The following is a 14,443-nucleotide window of genomic DNA, read 5'->3' as shown; positions in this document are numbered from 1 at the left end:
GAGAGCCAAGTAAGCACTCTGTATAAAAATCTGTGACATGTCACATCTTCCAATCAGTTCTGCTTTGAGCTTCCATAAAAATGTATTCGGGATTTAAATGTTACTGTAAAAACTCTTGACCTGTTGAGACCCCCACCCATCGCTAGACATAGTAGGGAGATGCCAGCCATTGTGTGCTTCACCCCCCACTGCATTCAATACGACTCTTTGCAGGAGACAAGCTTCATTATAAGTCTATGGAGCTATTTCTTGCATGATTGAAAGCCAAGATGTAGACTACTTCAGCTGTAACTAGAGATCGTGGGGGTCTCAGTGCTGACCAGTCCCATTAAAATTGCATGCTATGTTAATAAACCACATCAAATACGACACCAATATCTTCTTGATAGATTCAGTGCTGATTCTGATGTAGATTTTTTTTTTTTTTTTTAGCTCCGTTTTGGCCATTACTGTAGATGTCTAATACTTGACCCTATTGTAGACAAAGTGGTACTTATACCACTACTATATAAAGCTGGTTTGGACAGCTTATCAGTTACAGTATATATTTGGCGTGTTTGCTTCCTAGCTCTCATTCTTCTGCTTTTCCTCTTACAGGTCACAGTGGAGAATGGCAGTGTGTGTATTGTCACCAGTAAAAAGGTAAAATACTAACAAATTCCTATACCAAATTCTCTAGAATAGTAGCATCCATATAATATTGCAACAAATGAGCTGTTTCTTTTCATGTAGGCACTGGAGAGTACCAAACGGGTGAAATCTATGAGTAGCCAGTCTGCTGGTAACCGAAGTACTGTTGTGATCATTGGAACAGGTAAACGCACTGGGGGAAATAAATGACAAATGAGTAGCAATCTGGCTGTTAGCTTCACCTATATGAGATGACTTATAAATGAAAGCTGTGCATGTTGTTAAAACTGTGGTGAATTTTTGGCACATCTGCACCAAAAGCTGTCAATCTGCCAAATTAAATGTGGCATTCTATAAACAAAAAAATTGTTTGAGAGAATGACAGGCACCATTTTACAAAATACCTTAGAAAAGGTGTTGGTGTCACGAGTTACCTATTAAGGGTGTGTTCACACCTACAGGATCTGCAGCAGATCTGCAGCAGATTTGATGCTGTGTTCAGTTATTTAAATGAAATCTGCTGCAGAAAATCTGCTGCAGATCCTGTAGGTGTGAACGCACCATAAGCAAGCATTCTTACATTACCCTTCCATAGGTGCTCCATTCCTTTATCCTTGTAAAAAGCCTCCCCCACTGCCCCAGATGAATGAATGATAGCTTGCTCTTCCAGGAAGCAAGCTATTTTTTTAAAGCTATTCTAACAGAATAAAGGGAGGTTTGTATTTAAAGCAGAATTCAGGCGATTTCTTAAAAGTCGGGAGCCTACTGGAGGAGGTTGGAAACTGATTACAAGTGACAATTTACCTCTCCCCATGGCCAAGGGGAGTGGCCACTGGACCCTGCCGGGCTCCAGGATCTCAGGGGTGTCCACGTCACACTTTTCAACCCGGATGATGAAATGGCTGCTCAGGTCATTGAGTGGCCAGTTCATCAGTTGGGACAGTCCTTTCCCCCTATGTTGTGACGTCATCACAACTCGAGGGAATATTCCTTCCGGCGGGGTTTCTGCAGCCGTTCCAGCCGCTCACCATGGGCAGAGGTAAGTTCCTACTTGTAATTAATTTCCCCTTCCCCCTGCAGGCTACTGGCTTTTAAAATCTGCCAGACTTCTCCTTTAAGAGTTCAGAAAAACGGTGGTGGTATATTAGAGGTCCTTTTTATCATATGGTCTCATAATTAAAGGTTCCATCTGTAGGGCAGAGAAATCCCCCACTATGATATGACATAAAAATGTGCATTTTCTGATTTTCTGCATTTCTTTTTACTATAGGCCCTGCTGCCTTGGTCTGTGCTGAGACTCTTCGCCAGGAAGGTTATACAGGAAGGATTGTCATGGTGACAAAAGAAAAGGACTTCCCATATGACAGAACAAAACTAAGCAAGGTCTGTAGTACCTGACCCTGCAATTTGCTGTGAAGTGTTGGTTTATGAGGATAAGAACAAGGTGGTCGAGCAGTGATTTTTTTTTTTTTTTTTTTTTTTTTATCACATCTGACCCCTATCTCCACCAATATCTGACGGACATTTGGGAGAGTGCTTTAATCCTTCTACTGATGGCCAAACCAGTTTCTCAGGGTAAAAAGGAGTGTTTTAAAGAACAGAGGGAAAAGTGGATATTGCCCCTCCAATAGAGAGACACTTTGAATTGGGGAGTATGTTGTGCTTGCAAGATCTGCCAGGAATCTAAGGTTCTCTCTGTCATATCTATTAATTTTTCAACAGGTTGAATTTGCCAAGAACTATCTCGCACATATGTTCTTCTTAACCATTTCATACTTTTATCCATGTCCAAATTGACTATATCTCCACAGGCAATGAATGCAAAGGCTGTCGAGATCTATCTGCGTCCTGTAGAATTTTACAAACAGTATGATATTGAAGTACTGACAGAGAAAGAGGTAATGTATGTTTGTTTATTTTGTGGTTAAATTTGGTGCCATCAATAATATGAGTATAATGCTTGACGCCATAAAATCCTAACCTGAAGGATGCGTTCTATCATAATGTCAAAGAGCAGCAACCAGCAATGTGAGTAATGGCAAAATAGTCTTTTTGCTAAACTCAATAATTACAAATGCTTATAAGTATATTTGATAATGTGTAATTGTAACTACCAGGGCATTAGGCTTTGTTCACATTATGTGAATACATTCAGCATCTTTTTTTTTTTTTTTTTTTTTTTTTTTTTTTACCGTATAGGAATATGTTGTGTGTTGCACTTTCCTGTACCAAGAGATATAGTAGAAAAGTATACCAAGCAGTTTATGCAAACTGAAATGTGATCAATTATTCTTGACAAGCAATGAACCGTTCACACCCTGGAGTGACAAGTCAAGCCTCTTATAAAGCCGTACCTCACAACCACACTCCCTTTTTTCCTATACTAGCCTAACCTTTTTTTTTTGTTGTACAGGAATGTGGTTATGACTATTTAATGGTCAGTTTTTTGTATTGGATTCTGTCACACTCTTAATGATTTTTTTTTCCCTTGAATAATCACAATCGCTATTACAATACAGTTTACTTCTAGTTATGCAAAATATTTTTTAATCTAGATTGTTTGTTTTTTGTTTCTTTTCAGAATTTTACTACAAACCAACCCTAACCTTTTTTTTTTCTCTTCTGTTTTGATAATGTTGGTGCTGGATTCATCGAATGGCAAAACACTAACAATACACAGTGGACCCTATTAATTTTAAAGGGGTCCTTGGGCTTTCATAATGGTATCTGGCATGCAAAGAAGGCTTCTATTGGAACCTTTGATGCAGATATGAATTGTGTCTGTGCATGGACATAGCTTGGGTATATATAAACCACATGTCATCCCAGTCATTGACATTGTCTTATAATGAAGTTGGACAAGTGCAACTTGTTAAACTGGTGCATATCAATGCTGTAGTCAAAACACGTATTTCCACATAGAACTAAACATTAGGAACGCTCAGTTTGTAATAAGGCTGTGAAGGCTCTTTCCATACATTGCTGGATCATCCAGTGCAATCATCCAGTAGAGAGGGACATTTGATCTGCTTTGTTTGCAGTGAAGTTCATAGGAGGCCAAAGCTAACGTTTCAGCTGCTTCCATAAATGCTCAACTGACTTTACATCTGGCAACTCGGAAGGCCAAGGAAGTAGTGCACCATTGTGGAGACGCTCTAAGTGTGGTGTCCCACTAGGGGTGTTGCTTCTGTTCACACCCTTCATAAAAGTCTGTACTTTATGTGGTCTTATTGAGGTCAAAGTACTATTTAAAGATGATCACTAGATGTCGCTATATTATGTGTTTAAGTGTGAAAGCTGCACAGCTGAAGTGTCTCAAAGGGTTACTGTGTGTTTGCACCAGAATCTGCTAGACAGTAGGATCCTTGTTTTCTTCTGTCCTATCACCTCTTCTCTTTCTGCTCTTCTGTTAACATTCTTTCCACCCAACCACAGCGCACCTTACACGCTGGATTGGAGGCCACTCTCTTGGGTAAAGAAGGAGTCTTAGTCAGGATTCTGTGGAGGAAGGACACAGACCAGATAGCTCTCCACAGTGGTTCTACTTGGGCCCTGGCCCTCTGCCAGGTCCCCCCGTAAAGAGTAGTCTAGTCTTAGTCAGTGCCCCGCATGGGTAGGACGCAGGACAGTTCTCCGCTTCAAACTTCTCACTTAGCAAGTACACACAACACTATGCAGTGCTAAAGCCTCTTAGGAGAGGACCAGCCTACATATCACCCTCAGCAATCTGCTCATCCCAGGCAACTAGGTCTGGGGCCTGTGTCACCTATTAATATGGTTCAGCCAACGCTAGTAGCTTCTTCTTCTCCTTCTCCATCTCCATCCCGGAAGAGCACATTACTACTTGGGTTGAGACTCTCACAGCACTCTCCTCTCCACTACGCTACCTCAGTACAACTCTACTACATCCCACTCAGCACTTATCACACAGATCTGGTGGTTCTTTGTTATTTATTGGAACTTTATCAAGTGTACCTCTCATCTGTATTACCTGTTCCACATTTACCAATAGTAAACCAAGTCAACGTCATATAAGGAGTCTGTGATTATTTAATACCACCTGCACGGCATATACACTGCAACCTTGGGACATCTCCCCTTTCTGTGGGTGGGGAGTCCTACTATTCGGGAGGGTCATTACACCGCTCTGGCCACCTGTGACTACATCATCTGTGACAACACTACCCCAAGGGACCCTGCAGCAACCCGACAGGACACAGACCATAGGGGAAAAGGGTACAACTGGCCTTACACCTTAAAATCAGGCATGCCATCACACCTGTGTGCCCACCAGGCACTGGTGTCGCGTGACAAAACCTTAGGGTCCGGCTGTATCTTGGCCATTCACCACAGGAAGTGGCGTCACACTTCCATCTAGCAAGTGACTGGCCGTCCCACCGCTATAACATCCTCCAGGGGCTCACCACACAAGGAATTCCTTACTATGTGTGGGTGAGCATTATCCTGCTAAAAAACAGGAAACCTTTACTGCTACAGACTGGATTTGTATCATACAGTGACAAATCCAGGTTCTGTGTGTGATCTAACAATGGTCAGGGTAAATTATGGAGGTCTTGTGGTAAGCCCATCTATACTTACTTAGCTGTACCACAACATACTGCCCCAAGTGCTGGTGTAATGACCTGGAAAGCCTGTACAACGCCTAGAAATGACAAAGGGACACTGGCCGCTAAGTGATATGTGCAGGACTTATGGCAGCCACGTTACCCACATAGCAGGGCTAAATACTGTTTTTTTTTTTTCAGCAAAATAATGCTTACCCACTCAGAGCAAGAGTTTCCCAGGTTCCCAGGAAGGTCTCCTCCACGGTCTGCAGATTTATAACCAATTGAGCATTTATGGACCAGCTGGGATATCAGCTTCTGTAGCTTATAAGTGTGTAGGATATACAGGCCTTGCCGCAATATCTGTTGGCAAATGTGTAACATAATGCTGCACAGAACTTGTATGCTTCTATGCCAAACAGTATCTCTTGTATCCTAGAGGTGGTCAAACAGGGTACTAGAGACTACTTTCAATTACAGTTTTCCCTAGCAAACTCATCCTTTCCCTCTAGTATTATAATTACTTAGATATATAATCATTGTATTCACACATCTAATGTTTTATTCAGCTACTGCTGTAGCTGTATTCATGATACACTTTGTTATAAAGAGTACTTGATATTTATTATATATGCAACTTCACTGCCCCCTACTGGACAAAATGAGTATATTTCTCTCTGGAAAGTCCAATATTGCAACAGCTTTAATAAAAACAGAATTTTCCTACAAAGCGCTTCTGAGAGTACATATTTGCCACAAGGCCAGCCCACACAACTGTGTGCGATATACTGTGTAGACATGCAAGGGGATTGCACTGGTGCCATAACTGAATGTTGCCTATCCAAGATAATACAGCACTGAACAGTATGACAGATGTTGTGATGATTTGGAGGAATACATGTGGGTGCCAGAACTTCCCAATATCACAAATGTATTCATAATAAACAGGCATGCTGTTTCCAAAGGCAATTTCAGTGCCCAGCAGGCGGCTTCTATTAAATGAGTTAAAACAGACAGAGGTATCTACTAATGCTTTAGAATCTGTTTTTTTGCACTGTTTTAACACTATTACATTTCATCTTATTTGTTTTAGGCTGTTTGTGTTAACACTAATGATGCCAGGGTCAAGTTTAAGGATGGCTCATTCCTTCAATACAGCCAACTTTTAATTGCAACTGGCAGCAGGTAAAGATATGATCTCTGTCTCGCTTAAAAAAAAAAAAAAAAAACATGTTGCTTTTTTTTTTTTTTAAAGAAATCAACAGGGGTTGTGGTCGCAGGCAGTTTTGCTATATATTTCAGGTGTAGTACCAGGAGACTGCTCTTTGTCATGCAACAAGTTAGTCAGTATAATGTCACTGTGTGGTTACAGAGGTTTTGGTGAGGTTCTCTGTGACAGGAGAGCTGACCATACAATGCGAGCCATACAATTGCCACTCCATCAGATACTGTCCGAGAGCTGTGCCGAGCAGATATAAGTGGGCCAGTTCACACTCCACCAAGCAAGTGAATGGTTCCCTTTTAATAAATAATAAAAAATACTATTCAATGGCAGACATTTGCTTTAAAATACAGATTCATTGTGCTTGTGTGCAGCCTGTATTGGCTTGTGCATTGACTGTGAATCAGAGGACCTGAATGACGGAGTCTCACACCCTGTCTCCATGGCCTGTAGCTATTTATAATCACCTCTGCCCTACTGTCTGATCTTTTTTTTCTACTGTCTTTTTTTTTTTTTTTTTTTTCTTTTCTGTGCAATTATACTGGAGCATATGTTACTGCACAACTACGTAGGTGTTGATAAACTCCATAAATAGTGAAATCACTTTGCAGATATGTTGCATTATGTATCTTGTATTGATTTTATATTCTAGCTTGTATTATAGTCTGGAGCTGCACATAATAATCTCCTATAAACCTATACTATAGCTAGTGGATCTAGTCTCATCCTTCTACACTGTCTTTCTGTGGTCCTTTCCATTTGAAGTGATGCAAAGACTGAATAAAGAAAAGAAAACAGACAAAACAATCATTTATAAGGTAGAAGCCGTATATTAATTTACAAAATGATGGAAGTTATTAAAATTTTAACTTCACAGGCTACATTGAGAAACATTCCAGATCCACAGCTGCCCTGGAAATTATTTGTCTTGTCACATTCATCTATACAGGAACGTAGCTTTAGGTGTGCAGCGTACTATAAATGACACATGGTTTCTTGGGGGCCCTCATACACTTTGTGCATTGGAACCCAATAACTTCAATTTACATCTCGGCTTGTTTTCTTCCTAAAGCCCATTCATTGGTTAAAATGAGACAATTGCAAAAATAATATAGAAATTTTTTTTTCAAATTTTATGGATTATCGGGCCCCTTTTTTTTTTTTTTTTTTTGTACTGGAAACACAGAAATGGCCAAAGGTATGACTGAAATCTTTATATACTTTTATGTGTGCATTTATTAGACCTAGAGATCTTAAGTGCCCCGGCTCCACATTACAGAATGTTTTCTATTTGCGCTCACCGGGAGATGCCAATGCGATATCTGAAGCTGCTACTGGCAAGAACGTGGTGATCATGGGGAGCTCATTTATAGGTAGGTGCAGTTATACTATACTGTCAAGGTCATTTGTATTGCAAGACTTTGTGGGAGATTTATCAAACTGGTGTAAAGTAGAATTGGCTCTTTTGAAGGCGGCATCCTATCTGTTGACCCATAGACTGAAAAAGGGCATGGTGCTGAACTTAAGGCCCTATTCCACGGAACGATTATCGGCCAATGTCGGCGGTTACGGCTGATAGTCGTTCCGTAGAATAGGAGGCAACGATCAGCCGACATCGTTCATGTCTGCTGATCGTTGAAGTCGTTTGTCTTTCAACATGTTGATAGACAAACGACTTATATAGCAGCGATCTGCTGCCGTCGCTCCGTGGAATAGGAGCAGCGCCAGCAGGGCACCGCTATATCCTATGGGCTGTCCAGACGATCTAGCGATATCCCGGGCAGCCCCCCCGCAGCTCCCCCCGGACTCACCCACTCGCTCCTGCAGCGTGTAATAGCGGCCTTTATGGACCATCCAGCATGCAGTGTTTTGTGATCTGGTGCCTGCGCGCTGGGTGGCATATATACCAGATGATGAAGATGTGTAAATTGGGCCCAAAAAGCTTTATACAGACATTAAAATGTGTGACTGTAGTTGATTGTATGTATAATTAAATAAAAATTGAACCAAAAATCCAACTGCGCAATCCTTCTCTCCGCCAACATCTGCTGTCGGGAGAGTTACGACGCCCCATACACATTAGATGCCCAGCCAGTTCTACCAAAATTGTTGCATTTGACTTATGTCTGATGTGTACAGCCATTTTTATATCCACTGTTGTTTTTTTGTTTTTTAATAACCAATAATAAAAGCATCACATTATCTCTTCCTATGTATCTAGGCATGGAGGTTGCAGCCTTCCTTTCAGATAAAGCAAGTTCAGTGTCTGTAATAGGAAAATCTGATGTCCCATTTCAGGCTGTGTTGGGGACACAGATTGGAGAAGTTGCAATGAAGGTAATTCTAAATTATACTGCATGGTTTCATCATCATATATTTCCTTGAAAAAACACAACTCATATATATTACATTTAAAGTCCATTGTTTTATACAGATTAAGGCTATGTTCACACAATGTATCTTTTCATAAAAGAACGGCCATTGTTGCAATCTGCAACAACAGCCGTACTTTTTACAAAAAGATACGTTGCCTTGTGTTCTATGGAATCCCGGCCGGAGAGTATACACACAGCATGCGGCTGGGATTTCTCGTGGCGTCAGTTTTCTGCAGACGCTATTCAGTGAATAGCGGCCGCAGAAAACCCTGTGCAACCCTGTGCTCCAGCTGCTCGCTCCATAGTGTGCAGTGGGGAGTTCTGATGCGGGTGTGCACAGATGCGCCCGCGTCAGAACTCTGGGGCTGCAAAGATTATCTGGTCGGTAGTGCAGTACCGGCGGGATGATCTTTTCAGAGATCCGGACGGTCTCTTACATAGTATGAACATAGCCTAATAATGGAAGTGTCACCTGCACGTCTATTTTAGTAAAGACTTCCATTCCCAAAGAAATAACAATTGTGGAATATGACATTCCCATGGTGTGTAATATATATATATATATATATATATATATATATATATATATATATATATATTATTAAATTGACAACTGGCAAGGGAAATTAAAACACCTAAAGGAACAATCCAACACAAGTAAAAATGCTCCAGAATTTCCATAAGGACAGGTATTTACCAAAACAGACATGTGCAGGGAGCAGAAGGGTCATCTTTAATAGACTAGAATGCCTTTGGGCAACAAAAGAGCAAAATGTCAGAGAAAAATGCCATCTATATAAAGGTGACTATTGGTTTGTGTATTCCCCTTTGCAAGGATAGAAAAAAAAAACAAACGTAAGATTTGTGTTTACATCAATGTAATTTAACATACACTGCTATTGAGGTTTACATCTATTAATAAGGACACATAGGTGGCTAGTAGGTTTTCTAAATGTAATTGCTTATTTGCTTTAGATAGTAAGAAAAGTTTTGGGAGTGAAAACAAAACCTTAGTTGGGCTGACTTTAGGAATAACCGCATTAGGTCTATTCTTATCCTAAATGTTTAAACTGTGAGTAATGTCCTCACTGTAGCCCCATCCATGTGTACGTCATGCATACCTGCCACAATCTCTATTATACATGGAGATTTGGCTAGTCCATGATTTTTATTTTTTTCCTCATTCCTCCACCATGCCATTGCTAATCTCACCCGGAAAGATCACAGACTCCACCTCAAGATTAGTCAGTATTCCAGGCACTGGAGAATGTGGCGGCATGAATCACTATTTTGTGCAGAGCTAAGAAGATTTAACAATTCTAGAATTAAAGCCAGGTTTATTTCCTGCCCAGCACCAAGGTTTACTGTTATAATAGTGTTTCCCTTAAAAAAAAAAAAAAAATTATAAATATAATTTTATCTTTTATCTTGCTGTTATCTGCTGTATGTCCTGCAGGAAGTGGTGTATTCTTTCCAGTGTCACACAGTGCTCTCTACTGCCACCTCTGTCCATGACAGGAACTGTCTAGAGCAGAAGAGATTTTATATGGGGATTTGCTACTGCTCTGGACAGTTCCTGTCATGGACAGAGGTGGCAGCAGAGAGCACCATGTCAGACTGGAGAGAATACACCTCTTCCTGTAGGACATACAGCAGCTGGAAGGCTTGAAAAATATACAAATTTGTATATGTTTCTAGTATCATTTAACTTGAGAAAACAAAAAATCTCCGGAGTACCCCTTTAGGCTATGTTCATACAACTTATTAATTTCATTAACAATGGCCGTTCTTTGCAGTAAAAAGAGTGTCCGTTGGTAATTAAATCCATTCATTTGCATTGATTTCAGTTCAACAATGGCCATAGTGTATACACACAGTATACACTATGGCCGTTGTTAAACAGTGGCCATAAAAAATAATTGACGTGTCTATTTTCTACGGCAGTTCTGCAGCCGTAAAAAATGGTTGTGTACACTGCTGCCAACCGTGCTTTATATTGTGTTCAATGCTTAATTGGATTGCGGGCACACCCAAAAGTGCCCACAATTCAAATGGGCAGATCACTACTGGTCTATTTATCCCACAATAAGTAGCCCTCAATATATTATCCATAGGGTTACATGGACCTTTGTTTCTGTATCTCCAAAAGAGCTATACAGAGCAGTAGTACAAGTATCTGGCCACTGCTTCATACACAACATGGCTTGGTGACGAGTAGTAGTAGTAGACAATGGTCAGAAATTCTGGTGATCATCTGGGCTTGGAGTGCTTGGATCCCTATAAATTAGATGTTTATCATCTCTCCTATAGATGGTTATTATTTAAAAAGGGTCTGCTTTATTACAGTGCCACCCCTGTCCATGATTTAGCATTGCAAAACATCCCAATTAAAGTGAAATTATCTGAACCTAATACTAGACACAGTGGCCAAAAGTGGCGCTGTGGGTGGGGCTAAATGACACTGTTGCAGTGAAGCCCCGCCCAGTCCGCACATGATAAAAAAATCACTTTTTACTGGAACAAGCACCATGACGTATGATATAAAATAAGGTATGAAAACTGTTAAAATTTACCCTTTACACCTGTGTAGAGAAGTCAGAATGCAAAAAGGGGGTGACAGTGTCACTTTAAAGTAAAGTAGACATGTGGTCAGTCCCCCACAATGTTTTTATGCTACTTTTTTTTTTTTTTTTTTTTTTTAACACCCCCCCCCCCCCCCATTTCCTGAGATATAGCTAAAGTTTTATTAAAACTTTATTGCAAGTTGCAGGTAAATTCTGGTCTTGTGGTCAAGGGAGAGTGGATCATTAGAATACACAATAAACTGGGGGAGGCTCTATATTTCTAATGCTGCTGATCCTAGCATAGTGGGCACCAGGACACGAGCAGCCCACACAGACATTGGTTGCAGCAGAGAGCTCATTGTTGGGTCTTTTGTCTATTACAGAATGTATAAAAGTTTATTACTCAAAAATGGTTAAAAAAAGAAAAAATATATTATAAAATGATGTAACTCTATCTATATAATTTTTTTTCTCTCTGAAATACCCCTTTATGTTTAAAAAATAAACACCCACACCACTAGTCTCATGGTAACAGTGGAATTATCTGAAAGGTGATAGCGGATGATTTTCCTTTATTCCAGGGAACAATAGCGGTTTATTACTGTAATTTTTCCTTTGCGAGGAGTGAAAGTTTGTATATTACTTGAAATAACCGTACATGACATGCTGTAAAAATCAGGTCACATTGAAGTCTTTCTTCCTTTTATTGTGCTGCTTTTTGATCTGTCCTCGTCACCTAGCGTTACAAGCTGTTCTCATCTACGCTTGTGGCTTGTCAGATACGCTCAATAATAAACAGTGGACGACAACGGATCTGTTACATTTCTGAGCTCAAAAAGAAAGAACTTGGCGAATAGCAGGAAATCCAGGGAGTCTCCCTCATATTTGACATGCATGAGAATTCTGCTTCTAATTAAATCAACATTTGACATGATCTGGTTTCCTTGAGTACATTAAAGGGACAGTCTCTCTTTCAAAAAATAAAATAAAATAAGAGGGATATGAGCAATTAATAAGAGTTTATAATTAGTGATAAGAGATGTTGATATTTCACAATGAATGCATTTTTATATACAGTATTAAATACCACTTTGTACAGTCCCTTTAGATATGTGTAAGGACATATGGGAGAAATTAATGAAGGAGTTCCCCGCAAACACTCTATAAGCCAAATGTGAGAACTGCTGTAATAAATAGCTTTGCAATATAGGGAGACCTGCAGTTCTCCATGCAAGTTTCTATGTTAGTCACTAGAAACCTACAACTTGAAAAACGATAGTCTAAAGGTTAAAGGGAGTCTGCCACCAGGTTTGATTGTAATAATATACTTGGATAGCTGAATAGTGCGAGGAGTGCAACCTTGATCAGCCGCTTTATTTTTTATTAAAGGAGAAGTCCGGTGAAAATGAAAGTATTATATTGACCCCAAAACTTATACAAATCCCCTATATACACTTATTAGGGGAAATGCTTATACAGTGCTTTTTTCCCTGCACTTACTACTGCATCAAGGCTTCACTTCCTGATTGCTGAATATACCTACCCTCACCTCCTCTAGCTATACCTGAAAAAGAAGACCAAGCTTCCCCTCAGCTGTGATGTCATGAAGAGGTCGAAGCCAGATTTTTTGTCAGGCATGGTGAGGGAAGGAGATGGGAGGAGTCCGGGTGGGCGGTGCACCTAACAGCATCTTTGCATCTTTAAAGGGGAAGTCCGGCAAATTTTTTTATTAAAGTATTGTATTGCCCCCCCAAAAGTTATGCAAATATCCAATATACACTTATTACGGGAAATGCTTATAAAGTGCTTTTTTTCCCCCCTGCACTTACTACTTTATCAAGGCTTTACTTCCTGGATAACATGGTGATTTCACGATCCGACTCCCAGAGCTGTGCAGGCTGTGGCTGCTGGAGAGGATGATGGCAGGGGGATGCTCTGTGTCCCTTCAGTGCCCTGTGTCCCTCAGTGTCCCCCTGCCATCATCCTCTCCAGCAGCCACAGCCCGCACAGCTCTGGGAATCGGGTCGTGACATCACCATTTTATCCAGGAAGTGACATCACCATTTTATCCAGGAAGTAAAGCCTTGATGCAGTAGTAAGTGCAGGGAAAAAAGCACTTAATAAGCATTTCCTGTAATAAGTGTATATTGGCGAATTGTATAACTTTTGGGGGGCAATACAATGCTTTAATAAAAAAATTTGCCGGATTCCTTCCCACACCATGCCTGACAAAAATTGTGGCTTCAACCTCTTTGTGACAACACAGCTAAGGGGAAGCTTGGTCTTCTTTTTCAGGTATAGCTAGAGAAGGAGAAGGTAGGTATTTTCAGCAATCCAAGTGGTTAATATAGTTAAATCTGGTGGTGGATTATATTGAAATAGCTATTCCCTACTAATTTGTTGCACTGTAAAAAGTTTTCTGCTTTAGAGATATACACTTCTTTTCTTTCTGTTTTTTTTTTTTATCTAAATTTATGTAGAATTTTCTGCTTTATTTCAAACAACTATAGAGATAAATTTAAATATTTTGACTTCCTGCAGCTTATAGGTTTTTACTGCATGTATATTAAGGCTATATTCACACACAGCATCTTTGCTCAGTATTTTGCAACCACAACCAGGAATGGATTAAAAACACAGAGAGGCTATGCTCACGCAAATAATTGCTGTTGTTTTGAAACACGCTATTTGCCATTAACGGTGGCCATCCACTAAATTTCAACAGTGTGTGAACAGAGCCTTTCTGTGTTTTCAATCCGCTCCTGGTTTTGGTTGCAAAATATTGAGTAAAAATACTGTGTGGGAACATACCATTATACTGCTGTCTTTGAACTCCAAAAAGCTGGCCATACACATATGATGGCTGTCGGACATCTATCTCTCCCAATCTGTCCAGACACATGAACACTCTACTCTGCCAGTTGTTCATGTGTTCTAAATAGAGGAAGGGCAGAGATAAGCCGCTGTCAGAATCCTCTGGTGATGCCTCACTCAAGGGTTGGGCACTTGAAACCCAACATGCCAGGTTCTTCTCTCTTCCATCATCATAATTTGGGAGTGAGTTTGGAGGCTACTACATAAGATATA

The 14,443-nt window shown here is 40.3% G+C and overlaps 1 protein-coding gene across 2 annotated transcripts in view; it reads left to right on the top strand.

Moving 5' to 3' along the window:
* The window catches only part of LOC138768157 (apoptosis-inducing factor 3-like), a 46,286-nt gene that overhangs the window by 13,837 nt on the left and 18,006 nt on the right, over positions 1 to 14,443 (top strand). For both annotated transcript variants that reach the window (XM_069946270.1, XM_069946271.1), the window contains exons 5-11: positions 598 to 642; positions 733 to 814; positions 1,901 to 2,013; positions 2,442 to 2,528; positions 6,289 to 6,380; positions 7,660 to 7,790; positions 8,639 to 8,754. In XM_069946270.1, the coding sequence (XP_069802371.1) occupies positions 598 to 642; positions 733 to 814; positions 1,901 to 2,013; positions 2,442 to 2,528; positions 6,289 to 6,380; positions 7,660 to 7,790; positions 8,639 to 8,754 (666 nt within the window). The remainder of the gene's footprint in view (positions 1 to 597; positions 643 to 732; positions 815 to 1,900; positions 2,014 to 2,441; positions 2,529 to 6,288; positions 6,381 to 7,659; positions 7,791 to 8,638; positions 8,755 to 14,443) is intronic.

The sequence above is a fragment of the Dendropsophus ebraccatus genome, chromosome 11 (genome assembly GCF_027789765.1).
Source record: "Dendropsophus ebraccatus isolate aDenEbr1 chromosome 11, aDenEbr1.pat, whole genome shotgun sequence".
NCBI classification, from domain to species: Eukaryota; Metazoa; Chordata; class Amphibia; order Anura; family Hylidae; genus Dendropsophus; species Dendropsophus ebraccatus.
This window is presented reverse-complemented; position numbering and strand designations above follow the sequence as displayed.